At 41.6% G+C, this 24,328-nt stretch overlaps 1 protein-coding gene across 25 annotated transcripts in view; it reads right to left on the reverse strand.

Moving 5' to 3' along the window:
* The window catches only part of Crem (cAMP responsive element modulator), a 65,291-nt gene extending 45,392 nt beyond the window's left edge, over positions 1-19,899 (reverse strand). For 3 of the 25 annotated variants that reach the window (XM_032884319.1, XM_032884320.1, XM_032884326.1), the window contains exons 1-3: positions 19,598-19,782; positions 9,799-9,899; positions 7,960-8,077 (exon numbers count right to left, since the gene is read on the reverse strand). In XM_032884319.1, coding sequence (XP_032740210.1) covers positions 7,960-8,077; positions 9,799-9,842 — 162 coding nt within the window. In that variant the 5' untranslated portion in view covers positions 9,843-9,899; positions 19,598-19,782. Of the gene's footprint in view, positions 1-1,173; positions 1,824-7,959; positions 8,078-9,798; positions 9,900-19,597 lie in introns of those variants that run through there. The other 22 variants (XM_032884314.1, XM_032884315.1, XM_032884308.1 and 19 more) reach the window with 18 other exon arrangements.
* Positions 19,900-24,328: the final 4,429 nt, after the last annotated feature.

The following is a 24,328-nucleotide window of genomic DNA, read 5'->3' on the forward strand; positions in this document are numbered from 1 at the left end:
AAAAATTACTTATAGGAAGACAATAACATGCACTTGAACTAAAACTGACAGAAACAGAGAAATAGTTCTTATATACATCAAAATTTATTCTAAAACAACTTATTTTTTTGTTTGTTCCTTTTGTGTTTGTGAGACCCGACCTTATGTAGTTGAGGAAGGCCTCAGATTTGCAATTCTTCTATCTCAGCCTGCTGAATACTAAGATTATAGACATGTACTATTGTGTATGCCCTAAAACAAATACTTTAGACTGGGCTATTTTATACATGAATGTTTTGCCTACACTTGGTATGTGTATCACATGCGTGCTGGTCCCCTACAGGTCAGGAGGAACTGGAGTTACAGGTGTTTTTCTGCCATCATGTGGATGCTGGAAACAACCTCTGTAAGAACAAGTGCTATGTAGATAAAATTTAATTTTGTAATGTCTACGTAGAAATTAGTAGATTTGCAAGTATGCTGTAACCTGAGAAATCTTCCTAACTACAATGAGAAAAAGTAGTGAAGAGAAACAAGTACTTTTAACTGTTGAACCATCCTCTCAGGCTGGTTTTTAAACACACATGTACGTATGAACAAGTCCACACATGGAGATCAGACAACAACTTGCAGAAGCTGTTTCTCTCCTCCTACCATGTGGGTGAGGACATTGAACTCAGTTGTCAGTGCTTTTATCCCTGACCCATCTTCTCTCCCAGGCCCCTACATCAAAAAACTCACAAGAATACGCCACATTTTTAACTAATTGACTCTCCTGTTAACTAACAGTACGTCCTGGGCACTTGCTCAGGGTTTCATGGGCCAGTGCTCAGCCAGTGAGGACTAAGCAAAAGACATGCAAGTCTGATTCCCAAGTCAGAAAGAAAATAGTATTTGGGGTAGTGCTCAATTCTTCAAACGAAAATCAAGGCAAGGAATTAGAAAGTGATACAGCAGAGAAACATGGAAAGAGATGATCTGGTGTCAAAGGGGAGGCATTGGCATAGAAAGCCTAGAGGAGAAGGCAAACGTCACGGGGAGAGCTAAGAGTGTACAAATCCCATTCCAAAAATCAAACATCCTTCTCAACAACAAGTTAAAAATATAAAGGTGGTGTATATTTCACTTTATAACTTGAGATTCTTTTTCTGAGGCCACAAATATATACAGATCTCCCAGCAGATAAAAATTTACCTTTTTATCCAGATCCCCTGAAGAATAATCTTCTTCTACAGGATGCCTGAAGCATAGGTTATGCTGATGCCACCACATCCACTGAAAACCCACTAAAGACAGTTGTTAATCTGAAGAAGCAGGGTAAGGTGATGCGATTGATAGCCTCACTTGGATTTGGAACTTTTAAAGAAGTTCTAATAGTGACACTTCTACTTGGGAAACCTCAGTGTTGTAGCACAGCATGCGGTCAGCACCTAACAGACCAGCTCCAGCGCGTAGCTAGGTTCCGTCATGGTGGAGTCTGTGATGTCACAATATAGCTAAGAACATCACAGACACGGGCCTGCAATCAGGACAGCTAATAAAGGACTAGAGAAATGTGAATTCACAATATAGCAGACCACTGACTCTCCACTCTGCTGTCTGACAGATCAAATCTGTGTTATCTAGACTAACATCAAGCACTAGAATCAAAATTCCTTTCCATGAATCAAGAAAGTTGTTGAAAACTACCTCCATTTTTATGTTTCTTGTAGAAAAATAGTGTTAAATAATATCTCGAATATTTAAAAACTGAAAACAGAAAAACAGAACATTATAAATTGAACACTTGAGGCCAGTCAGTGGTAACATATTCCTTTAATCTCAGCAGCATTTGGGAGGCGGAGACAGAGGCAGGTGGATTTCTTTGAGTTTGAGGCCAACCTAAGTCTACAGAGCAAATTCCAAGACAGCCAGGACTACAAAGAGAAACCCTGTCTCAAAAAAAAGAAAAGAAAAGAAAGAAAAAACAAATTGAACACGAAAATGCAAAATATCTTATTTCAAATTTTTAAGAACTCATTTGATTATACTCATTACCATAATTAATATAGAATCATTTGGTCTTTTTCTTTTTTAAGTTTCTGGTGGTACCAAGGATTGAACATTTTAGGCAACACCTCTCCCAGGTGCTAGGTAAGAGCTCTACCAGTGAGCTGTGCATCTCTAGGTCAGCGCTCTACCAGTGAGCTGTGCATCTCTAGATCAGTGCTCTACCAGTGAGCTGAGCATCTCTAGGTAAGAGCTCTACCAGTGAGCTGTGCATCTCTAGGTAAGAGCTCTACCAGTGAGCTGAGCATCTGTAGGTCAGCGCTCTACCAGTGAGCTGAGCATCTCTAGGTCAGCGCTCTACCAGTGAGCTGTGCATCTCTAGGTCAGCGCTCTACCAGTGAGCTGTGCATCTCTAGGTCAGCGCTCTACCAGTGAGCTGAGCATCTCTAGGTCAGAGCTCTACCAGTGAGCTGTGCATCTCTAGGTCAGGCTCTCAGCTAGGTAAGAGCTCTACCAGTGAGCTGTGCATCTCTAGGTAAGAGCTCTACCAGTGAGCTGTGCATCTCTAGGTAAGAGCTCTACCAGTGAGCTGTGCATCTCTAGGTCCATTTTAACGTAATTGTAAACAGGGTATCAGGGATTAAAAGCATGTATCACCACAACTAGTAGAGTTTTGTTTTGTTTTCTTTTGTGGGGAGTAAATCACAGAATCACTCTAGCCAAGCCTGGATTAGAACTAGCAATGTGGATGGGTTTTGAACCCATGGCAATCTTTCTACCCTATTTCCCAAATAGATTATAGGCCTGTGTCACTTCACCCAAGATACAGCAACTGTTTGCAAGAACATCTAGGAAGAAGTCAAATTGCAATTTTTAGTATTTTAATTCATTTTATGATTTGACATTATTCTAAATGGCTCAGAAGTCAATAGCATCCACTCCTCTTCCAGAAGACCCAGGTTTTTTTCCCAGAATATATACTATGACAAACAGCCATCTGTAACTCCAGTTCACTAAATCTAACACCCTCTTCTGGTCCCCATAGGCACTGTATTAATGTGGTGTACAGACATACAAGCAGGCAAAACACTCATACATATCCACAGGGGTAAAGATTATCTTAAATGTCCTTCCTTTCTGTGTGTCTGTTGGTTACTGTTAAAAATATTGTTTATGAAACCTTGAAGGTGGTGTATGCCTTTAATCCAGTGTGAGATTTCTGAGAACTTGTGAGAAACCTCCAAGTAAACAAAACAAGAATCTTATAATCTCTATTTCTCCATAACATGGGTTGTTCTTGGAATGTGCTCTTGTGCCCCATCCACGTGGAACAGATAGGAATGAGTTCACTTCAGATTATTCATTGCAACTGGCTATTAGCTGTTTATATGCCTCTATGGAAAAACATGTGTTTGTCATGTGGAGCTGGTCCTGTGATTGTGTACTTTACTCAAGTGATTCTTCTTAGAATTAAACTATCTGATGCACTAATAAAGTTGGCTATTGCAGGAGACTTCAGTTCACCTCATTTTTAGGCCCCGCTCTCCCAAGTTCATGTCAGCTAGAGCAGTCCCAAGAATGAAGAACCTGAAGTCAGCTACGAGAGTGTGGGGATAAGAGAGTGGGGACCCTCACAGAAGGTGTAAGTGAGCATAATGAAACAGAAACCAGGGAAGGCTTGCCTTATGTCAAGCTTTTGCATCATTCATTAAAGAAAGGAGGAGCACAAGGATCAAAATCACAACTATAAGATTGCTTGTACATTGTTTATGATACAATTCCTGGTTTCCAAAGAAGGAACTTTAGAAGAAAAAGTATGGGACAGAGTTTGAAACAATATTTAAGAGGCAACAATTATAAGGGGAAAAGATCCCTGTTCAATTTCAGGTAATCCAGACTGTTATCAAAACACTTAAAGATAAGAGGATCTGAATGAATACAAAAAATCTTAAAATTGGCAAAAGAGATTTCCCCTGGCTATCACTTGTTTATATGTGTCTATGAATATGTGCTTGTCGTGTGCAGCTAGTCTGTATGATTGCATGCTGTACTCAGGTGAAGTTACCTGAGTTCCTTCAGTAACTTTACTTTCCCTGTTCAGGCTCCAAAGTAAAACTAGATCCACCAGCAACTACCTACTTCCCTCAGCTCCCTCACTGGAGCCTCCTTTAGATATGTATCCTCCATTGCTTGAAAATGACCTGAAGGGGTGGGGAATTTGATAATCAATCTAATCTTGAATTCTCTCTACTTTCTGATAAGGATTTAGCCTATAAAAAAGCTAACTTTCCAATCTAGGCAAGTTAGGTTACAGCAAGAAAATGGAATTTGTTTATCAATTCTTCTCCAGGCTCAGGAGCTGCACTTGGCATTTGCAGTGCAATTTCAGCAAAATCAAAATGTTCACCTAACTTTGCACTAATCAATATATATAAAACTCCAGAAAGGGGTTGGGGATTTAGCTCAGTGGTAGAGCGCTTGCCTAGCAAGCGCAAGGCCCTGGGTTCGGTCCCCAGCTCCGAAAAAAAAAAAAAAAAAGAAAGAAAAAAAACTCCAGAAAAAGAGGTATCATTGGTCAGTCCTTGCATATTATCTTGAGAGGCAAGAAAAGAACTTCAGCTATTTGAATCCAAACTAAAAAAGCATTTGTGTATCATGTGGATCCTTCGCTGCCTTTAAACTTACTTATTTTTTGCACGAAGCTGTCTCCTACAGGTATTATACCACAGGAGGATAAACCTTTGGAACGGATCTATTTATACCATAAGGACCATAAAATGCTAACTGCTTGCCTTACATTCTGCTCAGTAGATAAATCAGGAGAGAACCAAATGTCAACAATTAAATGGGTTTGGACCTTGCTGCATTATATTACCCTTAACTAACAATCATTTTTTTTTTAAGAATACTAACAACCCTATGTATTTTCAAATTTCATTTGCAAATTATTATGGAAAGATAGGAAATCATTATCCAGCTTGCAAACCCTGGATTCATAATTGTAAAACTTGTCCAACCTTCTCCCATTCCACAAGCAGATACTAATTTTATTGACAGCTCAACTACTGGTATAAGAGGGATTCATGGCTCAGATATTCATTAATCTATTAATACTTCCTTTTCCTCAGCCCAACAGGTGGAACTGGCTGTTTTGATTCATTTTTTATGGTTAGTTAAATATCATTTCAGATTCTATTTATTTCTGCAGAGTTGTTTCTAGCAATAGACTCATACTCCTGCACACCCTAACCCCTCTGGTTTTACTGCAGAAGGGAATAAGCAAGCTGATGCATTAACTTGCAGTATTTCTTCTCTAGAAGAAAACTGGGAAGGGGCACGCATCTGTCATTGTAGATGGACCCACTGAAACACTATGACTTCCTCTTCCCATCCTCCAGCCCCAGGCCATCAAAGAAAACAGCAGAGGGCACAGAAACAGCAGCAACCGTCATAAAGATAGCAAACCTCCAGCTGAAGGGCAAAAGAAGGTATTTAATCATATTCAAAAGGCAAGCCTGCCCTCCTGGGGCCAAATTACGGCCCTATGTGGCCAAAGGAGAAGTTCCTTTACTAATGACTCTGGGACCAGGGGCCGTAATAGACTCAGTTATGAGTCTATTGAGTCTATGAAGTTATGAGTCTATGAGAGGGGGCTGTGTTTATTTTTTCCTTGAGATTTAAATCACTTATTTGCATAGGATAACATAACATTTGTATTCCTATTACAAGGCATATGCAGGCTTATGTTTTACCAGATACCAGAACTATTAATCACATGGGTCTCTTTTCAAGCAATTATCTAGATTTTTCTGATCAATATAACAATGTAACTAATAGTACTGTGTCTCAGTTTTTGGTGGCATAGTATTACACACAATGCTTTCACTTTCTAATATTATAGATTATTTGCTTATAGGATATTCATACATCAAATAGCAAACATATTTATCCATGATACCTCAAATCAAAACCATTCTGGATCTCCTGCTATTAAAAGGGGGAGATATCAGAACACAGTCCATGAAATGAAGCTGTGTGAGATTTCTAAGACCTTGTGAGAAAACTTCAAGTAAGTAAGACTCATGTAATCTCTATTTCTCCATAACATGGGTTGTTCTTGGAATGTGCTTTCCTCCCAGGTAGAGCAGACAGGAGTGAGTTCACTTCAGACTATTATTTGTTTATATGCCTCTATGAAAAAACATGTTTTTGCCACGTGAAGATTAAACTTGTAACAGTATGCTTTACTCAGGTGATTCATCCTGACCCTCAGAACATAAATCATCTGAAGGTCTGAATAAAGTTGGCTATCGACGGGAACTTTAGTCAACCTCAGTTTTAGGCCATGTCCATGCCCAGTTCATGTTGCAAACTAGAGCAGCAAACAGGAAGGATTGGGAGGTATGGTCTTGTTGGAGATGTGTCACTGGTGGTAAACTCCAAGGTTTCAAAAGTCCACACCATGCCAATCTCAATCTCTGTCTGATGCCTAAAGATCAGGATATAAAGCACTCAGGTACAGCTTCAGCACCATGCTTGCCAGCCTGCCCCATGCTTTCTGCCACAAAGACCATGGACTAACCCTCTACAACTGTAAGCAAACTCCCAATTAAATGCTTTCTAAGTTTCCTTAGTCAGGGTGTCTCTTTACAGCAATAGAACTAAGATAAACCCAGTAGTAGGAATAAATTAGCTCTCTTGGAGTTGTTGACAAGTGAGACCCAATAGAACCTACAGGTAACTACTGCCAATGTTCTTGGTTACCCTCCAAAACTTGACAGAAGACTATTGCTAAAAATGCCACACAGTGAATCATAGAACATGGAGATACCGATCCAGTAGTGACCTGAAAGTTCTATGCCTACTGACCAGCTTCATGGACTGCACAGTGCTAGTCATGCTACGAGAGGAGAAAAATAATCATCACGCTTACCCAGCTGTGAACTGTGCGAGTTACAATAGTGATTGACCTGACAAGACATGTTCGCTGGTACAATATGGCATGAAGATCATAGAAGCAACCAACTGCATTCTGGTTAAATTTAAGGCCTGCTGGATAAGATGACAAAAGCTAGCACTTTTGTCATGCCAAAAGCTTGTGGCTAGACAAGTCATGAACCTAGGGAAGAACTTATTACCATTCTGCTGTTAGATAGACATATTATTAAACTGTCTCCTAATGACTTATCATTATACCCATAAATCAATGCAACTTTTATTTGTAATAGGTAGAAATTAACAGATACCCACAATGGGCCAAGGTACAGAGGCTAAGAGACTAAAAATGGCTGGGTGTGATGATGCTCACTTTAATCTCAGAACTCAGGAGGCAGAGGCAAGTAGATCTCTGGATTCAAGGCCAGGCTGGTCTGCACAGTGAGATCCAGTTTCAAAAAAGAAAAAAGAAATCATAAAAAGATGACCCAACATTGATTGGGAAGATAGGGGAAAAGGGGGTTAGAACTGGAGGGGTTGGAAGACCGGTAAAAATGATCAAAATATGGTGCACAAAATTCTCAAATAGCTAATAAAAATTCAAAACCTAACTGATAGGAAAGTAAAGACCAAAATAAAAATGTAATAGGCAAACAGAAATTTTCCACTAACTTTAGTAACTATGATATTAGAACTGTATATATTTGGAATTAGCAAACCAGTCAAGCAATAACTTGGAATTTACATGTACAAAGGAGTTTGGGTCAGGGGTCAACAGTATTATCAAGCATATGTTACAATGTGAAAATATTGGGGTTGGGGATTTAGCTCAGTGGTAGAGCACTTGCCTAGCAAGCTCAAGGCCGTGGGTTCGGTCCCCAGCTCCGAAAAAAAGAAAAAAGAAAAAAAAAAAAAGATTCCTAAACAATGTGAAAATATCGTCTCATCAAAGTCAAATCAATAAATACAAGCTGTATTTAAGATAACTGAGAAAAAACTTCACACAATTCTCACTTCCATCTATTTTAACTTTAATTGTAGCTGCTAATGGCCTACCTGAGCTAGAGTAGGGACAGAAATTTGGCCAGTCTGCATATGAGCAGAGCTATGCTCTGCCACAGAATGTGTTACACTTCGATCCTGCTGTGATTCAACTGTTTCCATGGTCATTTGCCTAAAAGACAAAAAGAAAAACCCATTAAGGCAATAACTGAATGATCTAGGAATACTGACTACTGCTTCTACCTCCTTTTTGATATTCACTTGTGGCAGCCACCTATACTTTTGTTTTGTTTTGTTTTGTTTTTTGTTTTTTGGTAAGAAATAGGTTCTGTAGAAGAGCCTTAATACTCTGACATTAATTCTCTGCTCAATAAATGAAAAGGGTGCTAAGGAAGTACTGTGATGTATTTTATAAGAATTAGCTCCTCAGTGCCTACTGCAAAGCCTGGTGATTTGAGTTCAATCCTCGGGAAGGTACAGACTAAGCAACCCAACAGAATCAAGTGATCCTCTGACGTATACACATGCACGCACACATGCGCGCGCGCGCGCACGCACACACACACACACACACACACACACACACACACACACGCACACACACACACACACACACACACACACACACACACCACATCATATATCATCTCTTATCACCTTCCCTCACAGTATCTAATGTATGTGTGGATGGGAGTAAAGTAAATGGAAGATGCTTTTTGTGAGATGGGATCTCACTGTGTAGGGCAGACTGACTTTGAACTTGTGAGTCCCAGCCCCCCAAGTGCTGAGATCACAGTCCTACCACAAAGCCAAGGTCAAGCAACTTGTTAAACTATGTGGAGCATGCTACATATGAAATGCCTTGAGAACACAGGCAGAAAAGATGATAGCTGCTGAGGACAGAGCCACATAAGCAGCATACTGAAGACGATATAGGCAAAATAAAAAAAGGAAAAACATGTTTTAAAAAAGCCATCAGAGGTACCAAGGAACAATTTTTAAAAGTTAGGATCAAAGCACAGTTCACATAATACTAACTAAAAAATAAGACAGCTTTAAAACTGTAATTAAAGTGTTCAATTAATTAGTGAACTCGTAGTTTGAGGTCTTTACAATTTATAAAATCAAATTAGGCTGGTAAATGAGTAAATTACCCTTGAAGGAAAAAAAACTCATTAATGTCCCCCTCCCCATTTAATATTACATCTCAGGTAGCCCAGTCTGGTCTCAAACTTGGTATGTAGCTCGGGATGACCGTGAACTCTTAATATCTGGAGGCCTGTACCATCACGCCCAGTTTATGTGCTGCTAAGGCTAGAACCTGGAGCTTCATGCATGCTAGACAAGTACCCTTACCAATTGAGCTACATATGGCCTGGGCCAAAACGTGTTCTTATTTTCAAGTAGTTTTACCAAAAAGGCATCGAAAATTTGTGTTCTCTTTAGAGATAAATCTGACTGATGATAAACAAGAGTGTTTTCTGACCAAAACCAAGAGAAAATGTAAAGATTTCTGCTTTATAAAACACTGTGGAGATTTTCTTCTCTTTTTCAAAGTATAATAGCAAGGGAGATGCCCCAGACCCTAATTCTGTAGCTCCCCCAAGCCCTCCACATACAGATAGGCATGTCTACTCTTGGCTGAGAATGCCACCAATACTCAGCAAAGCCAAGTGTGAACACCCATTTCTGCTTCACCCCTACTCTACTCTGCAGAGCACATGGTAGATCCTGAAGCCTTAGTGATGGCTAAGTGATGTGAGTACATGTTATCACAACATATATGCATACACACATGCGGACCTATGTGCCCACAGGCACCACCAATCTGCTTATTACTGGAACTTTCACCTCTAGGCAAGGCCTTCCAAAGTACAGAACATATCCACCTACCTTACATTTGTCCTCATATACTTTTTCCTGCCACATTTGCTCATTATTATTACATGTGTAATCAATGCTTTGTTCCTTCCCTGTTTTCTTCTTTATTTATCCTGCAGTAAAATCACAATTTTTAATTAGGAGGTCATAACATTTTAGCCTTAAAAAAATTAAATCTCTCACAGTTAAGCCAGGAAAATGATTCATTCATTCTTTATCTTCTTTTTTTTTTTTTTTTTTTTTTTTTTTTTGAGACAGAGACATAGAAACAAAACTAACTCTGGCTGGCCTAGAACTTTCTATGTAGTCCTTGCTGACTTAGAACAAACTCAGAGATCCACATGCTTCTGTTTCCCACTGGTAAATAATCTAGTTTTTTTAGAACTAAAAAACAGAATTGAAGATTGAAATGACTCTATATTATTCTTCAAATACCAATTTATGCCAGATATGGTTTACATACCTTTATTCCTAACACTTGCGAAGCAGAGGTAGGCAGAACTCTGTAAGTTCCAGCCCACCCTAGTCTGGTTTATATATTCCAGACCACCCAGGGTTACAGAGTGAGACCATCTAAGAAAACAAAGCAAGCATGCACACACACACGCGCGCGCACACACACACACACACACACACACACAAGGGGCTAGAGAAATGGCACAATATTTAAGAGCTCTATACTCTTCCAAAGTTTGGTCCCTGCTCACTGAGTGGCTCACAATTGCCTGCTACTCCAGATCTAGGGGATCTCATGCTCTCCCCAGTCCCTACCATCCACTGCACACATATGTTGTACTCACAGAGACACAGAAATAAAACTAGTTTCTTTTTTTGGAGACAAGGTTTCACTATACAACTCTGGCTGACTTGGGTGAATCAGGAGTCATCCTGATCAGGTCACCCTTGGCTAGCCACAGAGTTCAAGGCCAGTTTGAGCTACAAGATAACCTGCATTAACAGAAGGGAGGAGGCTGGGTACCTTTAATTTCAGCGCTTAGAAGGCAGAGGCAGGCAGATCTCTGAGCTGGAGACCTGGTCTACAAAGTGAGTTCCAAGAAAGAAACCCTATCTCAAAAAAAAAAAAAAAAAAAAAAAGAGGTGGCTCATGAGTTAAGCTCTCCATCTACACATCTACACAGTGCCTAACAACTGTAACTTCAGTTCCAAAGAAGCCAATGCCCTCTTCTGGACTTTTGCCAGGCACTGCATACATAAGGTACACAGATACACAGACATGCATCCACTGTGAAATGAGGTAAAATTAGTGAAGAAAAAGACCAAAATGTACAAGATTTCATTTCAGAGCTGGAAAGGTCAGGAAATTGGGTTATATGCCAGGAATATAGGCAAAACAACTATACACATAAAATAAAAATAAATAAATCTTGAAAAATAAGTGAAGAACTGACAGGACGGCTCTACTGATAAGGTATTGGCTATATAAAAGTCTGGTGGTCTTATTTCAACCCCCAGAACCCATGTAAGGGAGAAGGAGAGAGAACCAACTCTACAAAGTTGACCTCTTATCAATAAACACATCTTTTAACCCCCAGAACACACACAGAAACTAATGATGATGATGATGATATAATTTTAAAAGACAGAGTTCCATTCTCCTTGAGATTAACCCTGTTATATGATGCTAGCATTTCATGAGGAAACATCGAATCTGCTTTCAAAGTCCTACAACCAAGAGAAGAGGTAGGGACCATCAGCTCATTAAATACTGATCAGAATCTTCTATACATCATGCTCTTATGAAAAATTCTGGAGACATTCTACTCTTCAAGAGCCTGCAGTCTAAAGAGAGAATAGATGTATAAACAAAGAATAATGATCATATCTGAGCAATAACAATAGCAGGACAATAAAATAGAAAACAACTGATTAATTTCCATATTTCACTATAAAATATTTTATTTCACTGAATAATATATTAAATTTCATCATTATTATTTTGTATATAGGCATGAGGAGGTAAAGAAGTAAATGTACAACTTTGTGGACTCAACTTCTCCTTTCACTGTAAGAGACTTAGGAATTAATCTTAGGTCATTAGGCCTGCTGCAGATCAAGCACTCTCATTCACTACACCATCTTGCTTCTCCTAAATAACTAACACATTCTGCTGTTGTTTGTAGGTGAAAAAGTCCCACTGTGTAGACCCTGCTGACCTAGAGTTTGCTGTATAGGCCACCTGGACTTGAATTTACAGACATCCACTTGCCTCCAATATGCTAAGATTAAAGATATATGCCACCAGGCCCAGCCTGAAAAACATATATTCATGTTTTTAAAGTAAAGAAAAAAAGTAAATAAAAAATCTCACACTTATCAGAAGCTGACAGATCTCTGTGAATGCAAGGCTACTCTAGTCTAACTGTAAGGTTACTCTGGTCTAACTGTAAGTTCCAGGCCAGTCAAGACTACACTGGAAGACTGGTTCTCAAAATAACAACAGAGAAAACATGACAAAGTAAAAGGGGAAAAAAAACAAACTGATGTCAGTGAAATTCAGAAACAGCCACCAACTTCCTCTTCCATCACTGAAGGAACCAGTTTCCTGGCATCACAAGCATGTCAAAGAGTAGCTAGACTCTGGCTTGGAATTATCAGAGAACTATTTCACTCCTCTCAGATTCTTCCCCTACCTCTGCCCCTTCCTCTCCCTCTCCCTCCCTCTCCTCTCCCTCCCTCCCTCTCCCCCTCCCCCCACCTGTCTCTCCTAGATGCCATCCCTGGTTGAATGCCAACTTGCCAAGTCTTTAGGACACTTTTTAGGCTACAATTTCCTTAATGTCTCCTCAGCATTCCTACTTCAAATCCCAACCTCTTGAAGTATTTGTAACACTACCTTAGAATCAGCCCTTTGTTCTCTCTTGATTTTTGTTTTTGAAACAGGATCTTGGGGCTTGGTGGCTAAGAGCACTGGCTGTTCTTCCAGGACTTTAATCCAAATACCCACATGGTGGTTCACAACCATCCATAAGTCCAGCCTCTCAGAAGCCTCCGAAGGTACCAGGCATGCACATAATATGCAAACATACACACAAAACATCTATACACAAACTATAATAAGTACTTGAAGCAGGATCTCACTCTGTAGCCCAGACTACTTTCAAGTTCATGGTGATCCTCCTGCCTCAGCCTTCTAATTGCTGCTGGGATTTCAGGAATGAGCCTATTTAAACCACATCTGCTGATCTACTCATATAAAGTTGGCGTTCCAGCTGGGTGTGGTGGTACATGCCATCAATTCTAGAACTGGGAAGACAGAGGCAGGCTGATCTCTGTGAGTTCAATGCTAGCCTGGTCTAAATAGCAAGTTTCAGGCAAGCCTGGGCTACATAGTGAGACTCTGTCTCAAAAAACAAAATAAAAAAAGTTAGCGCTCCCCAGGCTTCCAGGAACAACAATGTTCCATACTTTCCTTAGGCCATGTCATCTTTAGTTGATTCTCAGTTTTCACTTCAGGCTATACTTCTTCTGAACACCACCTTCCCAAGAATCTGTCAGTTGTTTCTTGGCTCACAGATCGTAAACACAATGCTCAAAGCTACACCAAACCTCCCTCTCATCCAGCAATGGTCCCTTGCTGTACTCGTATTTCAATGACTGACAGACTTACTGACTCAGTCACCCTACCCATCCTCTCCTTCCATACCTATTGTTTGTCCCCAACTCCTGAGGTAGAAATATGGCTGACGGGTTGGGATTTAGCTCAGTGGTAGAGCGCTTGCCTAGCAAGCGCAAAGGCCCTGAGTTCGGTCCCCAGCTCCGGAAAAAAAAAAAAGAACCAAAAAAAAAAAAAAAAAGAAATATGGCTGACTACAATAGGGTGATAGAGGTGGGTAAAGAGCATTGCCAGTTGATGGAGTAGGAACTAAAGTTCCACCACTTTAAAGCTGTGTGATCTTAGCCACTTATCTAATATCTCTCACCAGCCACATCACTGAATCTAAAATGTCTAACTCTTCTTCGAATGTGAAATTAGAATCACATCTCAGTCCCAATAATTCTACCTCCTAGTCTTAATTCCCTTCTCTTTTGTTCATCCTGTCAGTGCTTTCAGTTACCATCCTAACCATTTTCTGGCAGGAGGAAATAAGTCTTTTCCTACTTCACTGAAACCTCTCAATTTCTTACAATCTACTTCACTTGGTCACAGAACTGTTTGGAATGCTATTTCCTTACTTGAAACCATCCATAGTTCCCCCCATCTGAAGAATGAGTATCCAAAGTCCTAAGCATAGTGACTGCAGAAATGTGTGTGGAAGCTTAAAGCTTGCTACCAGGGCCCTGAGACATTAAGGAACATCATTTCCAGTCTCCGGGTTTGGAAGGACTTTGTGGGACTCTGTTAAACCAGAACTCTCAGTTTATTTCACTATGAACTCTATATAATTTTAGTTTTTCATTTTTTTATGCATGACTGTGTGTGTAGTACTTGTGATTAATGCATTTTAGACAAGCACTTTATCACTAAACTACACCTGTTTGGGGAAGGGGTGCATTTTGGGTTTTAGTATCTTAAGCAGATTCTCCGTAGCTCAGCCTGGTCTCAAACTGTCAGCAATGCTCCTGCCTAAGTCTCCTGAATGCTAGTACTCATGATTTTTATAATGCTCTTTCCAGTACTTTATATTTAGCTTGACCAATCCCAGAGTACTACATAAAGCATGTAGAAAACAGTCAAAGTTTTTCAAAGTTTTAGGTCTTTATTCCTTTTAAATACCAAAAATAGAATCTTTAAATCATACACTGCTCCGATTATGCTTTGCAAGAAAGCACTGAAAGCAAAAAGAAAAAGAATTAAAAACTACAATTAGCATAACCAAAAACTGTGGATATGAGACAGGGCAAAGTGGTAAGAACTCCTGGCATCTTCTATCACTCCCTACCATGTATACACAGACACACAGACACACAGACACACAGACACACACACACACACACACACACACACACACACACACACACACACACAAAGGGCACAGGCATATGCAGGCAAAATGCCCATACACAAAAATAAAATTTATAAAAATAAAAGCTGGGCGGTAGGTAGTAGCACACACCTTTAATCAGAGACAGGTGGCTGAGTTCAAGACCAGCCTGATCTACTGAATTAGTTCCAGGACAGCCAAGGCTACTAAGAGAATCCCTGTCTTGAAAAACCATAGACAGACAGGCAGACAAGACAGACAGACAGACAGAGATAGATAGATAGATAGATAGATAGATAGATAGATAGATAGATAGATAGATAGATAGATAAAATACAAATATATAAAACAACATGAATATAGGAAAATAGGTACTTGATTTAGCCAGAATTGGGAGAGAAGAATTTAAACACTATACTTACCGAGTTTGGTTCTAGCTTTTATAGCTAAACAAAATACCTAAGGGGCTGGAGAGATGGCTCAGTAGTTAAGAGTACATGTTGGTCTTGCAGAGGACCTAAGTCTTATTCACAACACCCACATGTGACTCAGAACCATCTGTAACTCTAGTTTCAGGGGACTGAGCAACTTCTAGGGATAACAAGTATGCATGTGATACATAGATACACATGCAAGCGAAACACGCACACACATAAATGTTTTCTTTAAATAATACCTAAGTGAAGAAATATGACCAAATGTAATCCTTTGGCAATTTTATTCATTGAGTTCTTTTTTTTTTTTTTTCCAGAGCTGAGGACTGAACCCAGGGCCTTGTATTTGCAAGGCAAGCACTCTACCACTGAGCTAAATCCCCAACCCTGGCAATTTTAATAATATAATATTTACCCATCATCTGAGAGGTAGAAGCAGGACTGATAGTTCAAGGTCATCCTCAGCTGCACAGAAGTTTGAGTCTAGCCTGGGCAATGAGACTTTGCCTCAAAGTAAACAAATAAATAAAAGCATCATAGGCTAGGAAGATAGCTCAGTGGGTAAGAATGCCTGCTCTGTAAGAATGAAAACCTAAGGACCTGAGTTCAAATTCTGAGCACCCATTAATCCCAAGGTTTCCAAGTAAACATAGGTGTTCCAAGAGTTCTTTGGGCACCCAGTCTGGCTCAAATGGCAAGCTTCCAGCTCAATGAGAAATCCTGGCTCAAGGCAATTCAGCAAAAAGCAATAGATGGCACTCAGTGTCTTGTTCTGGCTTCTGCATGTAGACACACAAAAAAGCACACTGCATACACACACATGTGAACACCACATATATACACAACTAATCATAAAGTATCCAGAGCATCCGTAAGCATTAGTGTGTGTGTCGTTATATATGATAAAGTTGTCCTAATTTCAAAACTGAGGGCTTTCATCCTATCAAACTAAGCTGAGACATAGCTTAGGGGTAGAGTGTTTGCCGAGTATATACAAGGCCCAGGTTTTGATCTTGTTACTAAAGAAAAGGGATTCTCTAAAACATTTTTGGTGATTTGAATGAGAATGGCCTCCATAGGCTGTAATATTTGAATGTTTGGTCTATAGTTGGTTTAAACTATTTGACAAGGATGGTGAATCTTGACCTTCCTAATGTTATGATACTTTAGTACAGCTCCTCATGTTATGGTGATCCCCCACCATAAGATTATTTTGGTGCTACTTTATAACTATAATTTTGCTGTTATGAATCATAATGTAAATATCTCATATGCAGGATATCTGATATTCAACCCCTGTGAAAGGGTTGTTTGACACCACACATACACACACACACACACACACACACACACACACACACACACACACACACACACACGGGGGGGGGGTTGAGAAACACTGGATTAGGAGGCAGGAGGCATGTCTTTGCTGTGGACCAGGTATATCACTGGAGATGGGCTTTGAGGTTTCAAAACCCCACATCATTCTGTTAGCTCTCTCTGCCTAATGCTTGTGGGTCGGATTTAGGTTCTGAGCTACCACTATGTCTGCCAGCCTGCTGCCTGCTACCTGCTGCCTGCCTGCCTGCTTGCCTGCCTGCTTGCCTGCCTGCTGCCTGCTGCCTGCCACCTGCTGCTGTGCTCTCCACCATAATGGTCATGGACTCTAACCCTCTAGAGTCGTGAGCCCAATTAAATGCTTTCTTCTATACACTGCCTTGATCGGGGCTGGAGAGAGAGTTAAGAGCACCAACTGCTCTTTCAGAGGTCCTGAATTCAATTCCCAGCAACTCCATGGTGGTTCACAAGCATCTACAGCAGTATCTGATGCCCCTTTCTAACGTATAGAAGTGCAGATGTGCTCATACAAACAAAAACAAACTCTTTGGTCACAGTGTTTTGTTATGGCAATAGAAAAATAAGACATTTCCAAGCAAAATAAAATAAAACTGGACTATCAGAGAAATAGAGACAATTTTCTGTTTTGAAGACAAGCCTTACTCTACATAGTAAGACCCAGTCTCAACAGAAACAAAAACAAATGCCCACTAACATGACCTGAGATTTCTTTCTCTTCTGTCACCAGAAAACAAAAACAGTCCTTACTATATAGATGTCATGATAGAAAAATAATTTTAAAAACTTCATGTATTTCTTTTCATTTTGTGGGCAGGGGAGTAAGATATAGGTGACTGAACCTACCAGGGGTCTCTCCAATGCTAGATAGTGTTCCACCACTGAACTAAAGGAAATTATTAATGTGCCCACTTCAAATGTTCGTTTATGCCCATTGTGTTACAAATGAGACATTTTTCCCTAACATCTCCATGTTTAAGTTCCTGCACTGATATATTGAAACCACATCCAATGTATTTATCTCTTCCCCAAGTTGACTTTTGATCAGGTCTGGAGGCTCAGGGAGGATGATCACAAGTTCAAGGGTATCCTGGGACACAGCATGAGATCCTGTCTCAAAACAACAAAAATTGGTTTTATTTATGAAATGTGTAAGTTTAATAAAGTAAAAATACTTTAAATTTTCACATATTTCAGATGTTTCTCCTCAGCCAATGTCCTAACACTACGCTGAAGTCTCTCAATGCTACTTAAAGGAAATTGGAGAGTTGGCTCCGCTATTAAGATCACTCCTTGCTCTTTCAGAGGACCTGAGTTGAGTTCCCAGCTCCCACACTGGCAGCACACAACCACTATAACTCCAGCTCCAAGGGATCACACATACTTTTCTAACCTCCAAGAACACCCAAATATACATTAGCATTCATTCTCATCCCCGGCCCACACACACGCACACTTCAAAATTAAATCTTTAAGTATTTTTTCAAAAGTCTATCTAAACCGGACAGGACATTTGCAAGCATCCCAGTGGACTACCTACCTACCTTCAGCAACAATGTGGCTCAATTTTATGACCCAATATTTACTTGGTAATATTATGAGAAGTTAAATTCTCATTGGATAAGATTCAGCCAGAATTCCTATGTGTGGGGTTTTTTTTTTGTTTTGTTTGTTTGTTTTGGTAACATGCCATAATTCTAAGCAAGACTGTATAATCCTGCAGTTATTCATAGTCTATCCTCTACTGTGCTGGAGTGTGTTAAATTTTTTTCAGTAGAGAGAAATTTCATTAACCTTTGGGCACAATGTAAAAACAAAAAGACTAAAAGTCCCTGTGTTTTTATACATTTAAAAGTTTATTTATACCTTACAGATACATAACACACCACTGTAAGTACAATTTCACACTTCTCAAAATGATTCTACATGAAGCACTGTCATTTGGGACACTAGTTACACTGTTGACAGTTTCCCCCAAAGAGTCATGTCGTTAGCAGCATGTAATATGGAAATTACAGTTCACTCATGAAGGATGTAAACCTCTTTTTAAGATTTTGTTTGGTTAAACTAACACACAATGGTGCATGCCTAAAATCACAGCACACGGCAGGAGGATCAGAAGTTCTAAGTCAGCCATTGCATAACCAAGGCTACGTGAGACCCTCTCAAAAAGTTTCGGTTAAGTAATCACATTTATTGAACAAGATATATAGTTCCTTTGAGGAAGGTGATTTTCCGAGATTTAAACAGGTATCTTACAAACGGCAAAAAGCCTGTTATCCCAAACTGACCAAACGCGGTGACCAGGGTGAAAACACGAGCATAAATTATTGTTACTAATGCGATGCTGGATGAAAGCGGTCCGGTAGGACCCCCGCTTCACACTGTGCAGAAAAGCAGCAAGCATGGAAGTCACCCAAGACACACCGGCACCGGGGCTCCAGCGTGACGGGATGGTGTTGACGAGCGGACAGCAGCTTTCCCGGGTAGGGTGCTGGGACCTGCCACTTAAAGCTGGCGGTTAGTTACGCCCGTAACAGGCGACAAAAGACTGTGTTGGACATGTCTCCCCTACTCCCGGTCTGGGAATCCAGTAATGGACTCTCTGAAACAAGTCATTAGAGACCCTGGGGACCCCCAACTGCGACTCGCCGGGCCGCTCGCCACCGCACCCCCGGATCTATAGTGTGTGGGGACAAAATGGCTGGATCGTGGAGTCCCTGCGCCACCCTTTCTGAAGAAACAGGGCACGTTATTCTCTATTTACACCGCGTACACAACGCTGGAGCCAACGCGCTACGGCGGCCCCCGGGCTGTGGTGAGCAGGACGGACGCCCTTTTCCTGTCAGACTAAGAAGCCGGGGCGGCCGCACCGCTCTCTGAAGGCAGGCTTTTTCGCCGACACCAAGACGAAGAACGGAAGAGGGAGAGCGGAGGCGACCTGCTGCGCGCCGGGGAAGCTCTCGGTGGCGAGCCGCGAGCGGGCGGGCAGCGGTGCGGGCAGGCCGGGCGGAAGGCCGCGTCCCGAGCAGCCGCCGCCCGCCACGGGCTGTGATGCGAGGCAGGCGCGCCACTTACCCGCCGGGAAGGATTTACGTAGCGGACCTCGTCACTGATTACGGACGGGAGGAGGTGGGGGACGCAGAGCCCGACGGCCGCCGCCCAGGCAACCCGGCGGCTGCGGCCCCACGTCGCACCCACGTCAGCTCTGATGCGGTTGTCGCGGCCTCTCCGCCGACCCGAACAGAAAGCAGCGCAAGCAGCGGACCGAACTGCGGCCTCGAGCCCCGCCCTCCCCTCCCCCCACGCCGACCGCCTCCCTAAGGGGACGCGGCCGGAGAAGGAAAAAAGTTGCAGGCCCGAACTCTGCCCCCTGCTGGCCGTCAGCGGGATTGCAGAGGTGACAATCCAACAATTAAATAGAACGGGGGAGGGGAGCGTCGGGGCGGAGCCTTGGGGGCGGGGCTAGCTTTGGGGGCGGGGCGTGTTAGGGGAAGCCTTGTTGAGGCGGATGACTAGGAGGTGCTAAGAGGTGGAACAGGAAACCGGAAGGTACATCCTCTGCGCGTGCGCTCGGAGTGCCCTTACTCTAGAACGGTGGCGTGCAGTTCCTCGTCATTTTTTTTTTCCTAAATACTTCCTAGGATACCTCCTGAACCTGACCTCAATCACAAAGTATGGGGGTTCGGTCCCCGCCGGAGGTGTGAGCTAGGGATTAAGACCTGCTGAGTTTCCAGGCTTCAAAAGTTGTTCTGGAAACCGCCGCTAGGCCTGGAGTGTATTTTGGCGCGGTTCCTGTTCCTAGCCTGCCATCTCGGGAGAACTTATTTGCCCCAACGTCCCAAACAAATAGCTACAGGCCCTAGGCAGAGGTGTGGCGGAGAAGAGTAAAACGGTTTGGCAAATGCCAGAAATTTTTTTAGGGCCTGTTAATAATGGAGAATTTCGGTTTCGATCATGGGGTTTTGCGTAAGATCTATCTATAGTGATTAGCACCTTTTTGATACCTAAGACGGGATTTGGTTCCCAAAACTAAGTCACTGCATTCCGAAACAAAAAAATGAACCAACACTCTCAAGACTGGTCATTTGGAAATCTCTAGTGAACAGTTGCTGTGAAGGAAATACCTAGAACAAGGCAGTACAATTTCAGAAGGGATGCGTTGTGAGTGACAGTACCTGTAGGACAAGGGATGTGGTTCAGGGTTACAGCGGTTGCCTGAGATGTCAAGCTTGAGAATCGGTGCCTATGGGCTGGGGTGTAACAAAATCCCACTATTTACCAAATTTTGGGCAACCCCAACTACTACAGTTATAATTACAAAAAAGGCAGAGTAACACCTGGGAGAGGTGGTACATACCTTTAATCCCAGCACTCAGGAGGCAGAAGCAGATGGATCTCTGAATTCTAGGCCAGCCTGGTCTACAACATGAGTTCTAGGACAGCCAGGACTACACAGAGAAATCCTGTCTCAAAAAAAAAAAAAAAAAAAAAAAAGTAAGAATAAAATCGATCCCTTACAGGACGTTTTAGTTCCTCCCTTTAATCCCAGCAGTCTGTAGTCAAGACAGACCTTGAATCCCTAATCCTCCTGCTCCAACATTCAAAGTACTGGGACTATTCCTATAGGCCCAGCACAATCACACTTCTTTTAAGATCTGCAGATCAGTTTTTAAAGCTGTGAGATAATCCCTCTGTAGTACTGTAGCTAACTACATGCTGACTCATAGAAATACCCTACATTTTCCAGTTCATGTAGATAGTTTTTATTCTTTCCATTTCCACAATAATTGCTTGTGTCTCTTTATTAAAATTTGATCATCCTTTATGACAGCTAAATATCACTTCTTACTTTTGTTGTTCTTTGTGAAGTGGAAGGTTCCCGGGGATTAAATCTTCAACTGTAGCCTCAGGCATGCTTCCAAAACTCACTAATACTAAACTATGACCCCAGCACCATCACCCTTTTTCCTTTCCCTTTTAATCTGGAAAAAGGATCTCACTAATAATTGTTCATACTTACCTTAAAATAACTTCATAGCTTGGGCTGACCTTGAGTTTTCAAATCCTTTTGCTTTAGGCTCCTTCCTGAGTAGCTGGGACAACAGTCCTAGGCCACCAGGCTCAAGCCCCACTCCACATCTATTGGAAAGAGGCTGCTACTGTATTGTAGGCCAAGTCTACAGCCTGAGAAGAACCAAGACCACCCATCACCATCACCACCCCAATCTGGCTATCACCATACATTCTCTCCTCCAAAGCTGTTATCCTCTGCTTCTAAGTGCTCTGACATGGCCCAGCTGACCTGGTGTCACTTGGACCCTTCAGAATTTGAAATGATTGAATGTGAGATTTGTGTGCAGTTGGCGTTCTAGAGCCTACAGGAAGTGGGAGACCACACCCGAGGAAGACCAGATTTAGAGGTCTGTGCTTTGACCAGTTTATTGTTGAGGGAGTTTTTTTTCCCCCCCCTAAAGTTTAGACAGCATGTATGCATACTTTTTTTTTTTTTTTTTTTTTTTTGCTGTTTGGAAAAAGTAGGAGTGAAAATTGGATGCTTATATAAAGAACTGAAGAAGTTCAGGTAATAAATAGTCTTAAGAAAAATATTCCAAAAGTAAGTTTCCTAAAAGCTTGAGCAAACTACATACAAAACTACCAAGATACCTGCATAAAAAAATCAAAATAAAACTGACGCTCACAGAAGGCTGAAGACTAGCTGGTAATTGCACTCAGCATTAAGCTGACAATACTAGGCACTAAAAAGCATGGTAAATTATTGGCTCAAACAACAGCACCATGCAGAAGTAGACCCATAGAAATAAGAGCTAGAAGGAGCTTTCGAATTCTGATTTTTTTAACTTTGTTCAACATCTTAGCAATGCTTTCTTGTTTGTTTGCTTGCTTTTATGACAAGGTCTTACTATGCAGCCTAGGCTGGCCTCAAACTTTTGATCCTCCTGTATCAATTGTCTGAGTGCTATGATTTTAAGTGTATACACCATTCCTAGCAAATTTAAAACTATTTTCTCCTTTTTGTTGTTCTTGTTGTTGTTTTTGGTTGATTGGTTGGTTAATTGGTTTTTGTTTGTTTTTTTTTTTTTTTTTTTTTTTGAGGCAGGGTTTCTCTGTGTAGCCCTGGCTGTCCTGGAGCTCACTCTGTAGACCAAGCTGGCCTGGAACCCAGAGATCCACTGCTAAAACCTATTTTAAGATAAAATAAGTGAAAAAAAATTTTAAAAAAGATAAAATAAGTGAACTGATAAAAAGAGGCCCACTAAAGATGAAACTGAGCTCTTCTTTTTCCAAGAAGGAGGACATAGATAAAAATATCCTTTCTATTTCCCTGTTAGAAGATCATGTAACTGGGTGCAGTGGCATACTCTTTAACACTAGAAACTTGTGAGGCAGAGGCAGACAGATCTCTTAGTTCCAAGCCAGCCTGTGTGAGTTCCAGGACAGCCAGAGCTACATAGAGACTTTGTCTCAAAAGCCACAAAGACCATCAGGTAATGAACATTAGATGGTAGTTTGTATAGACACTGTAAAGGTGGGAGTCAGAGAACCTTCACTATTGTTAGAGAAAAGAAATTGGGCCAGCAAGATGGCTTACCAGGTAACGGTGCCTGCCACCTAGCTCTGCCTACAAGGAGAAAACCAGCTCCTGAAAAGAAATGTGTGGACACTATTAGGAAACAAACCACTAAGGAGTGGGAGGAATAAAGGAAGAGGAAGTTGGGGAGGACAAGAGCTAGTAAAGGAATCTTCTTTAAGCTAATCTTTAGGGCTGGGGGTAAAGGCACATGCTGCCAAACCTGGTAACATGAGTTTGATCCCTGGGATCCCGGTAGAAGGAACGATGCAACTCCCATAAATTGTCCTCTGACCTCCCACACATGCACCTTGGCTTATGAGCGCGCGCGCGCGCGCGCGCACACACACACACACACACACACACACACACACACACACACACACACACACACTCATCTAGATCTCACATCTTGCCCCAGCCTGCAGGGGTTCAGAGGAGAAGACCTGGGAGGGGGAGAAAGAGTGGGGGACAGGAGGCATGAAGAAGGAGAACAAGTCTATGGTCTGATCAAGCTCTCAAATTTTATTTTGATACAGTGGCTTATAAAGACAAGAAGGCGGGAAGGCCATGCAGGGCCCAAAATCAATTTCACTACTGTCATCACCCTCTCTATAGCCCGAAACCATAGATTGCAGGTGTGTTGATAAGAACATTCCCGAAACATGACAGGGTGTGTAAGCAGACTTGGCTTCTGACAACATCTCACACAGGAGAGAATATTTATTTATTTATTGTTCTCTCATATATTACATCCTGACAGAAGTTTTACTCTCTTCCCAGGCCTTTCCACAAATTCCCCTCTCCCTCAGATCCACTTCAGAAAAGGGTAGGCCTTCCAGGAGTACCAACCAAACATGGCATAACAATCTGCAGTATGACTTGGCACATATCCTCATATCAGTGCTGAACTAGGCAACCAGGTAGGAGGAAAAAGGTCCTGGAAGCAGGCAAAAGAGTTGGAGATACCCCGCCACCACTGTTAGAAGCCCCACAAGAGCACCAAGCTACCTGAGCATAACATATATGCAGAGGACCCATATAGGCTCCCTGATTGTCATTCAGTCTCTGAGGACCCATGTTCTTGCGATGTCCTTGAACCCTCTGACAACTCCAATCCTTTCTCCCCCTCTTCCAAGGGATTCCCTTAGCTCCACCTAATGTGTGGCGTGTGTCTCGGCATCTGCCGGAGGCAGCCTCTGTGGTGATGATTACCC

Source organism: Rattus rattus, chromosome 14, assembly GCF_011064425.1.
Source record: "Rattus rattus isolate New Zealand chromosome 14, Rrattus_CSIRO_v1, whole genome shotgun sequence".
Taxonomy (NCBI): Eukaryota; Metazoa; Chordata; class Mammalia; order Rodentia; family Muridae; genus Rattus; species Rattus rattus.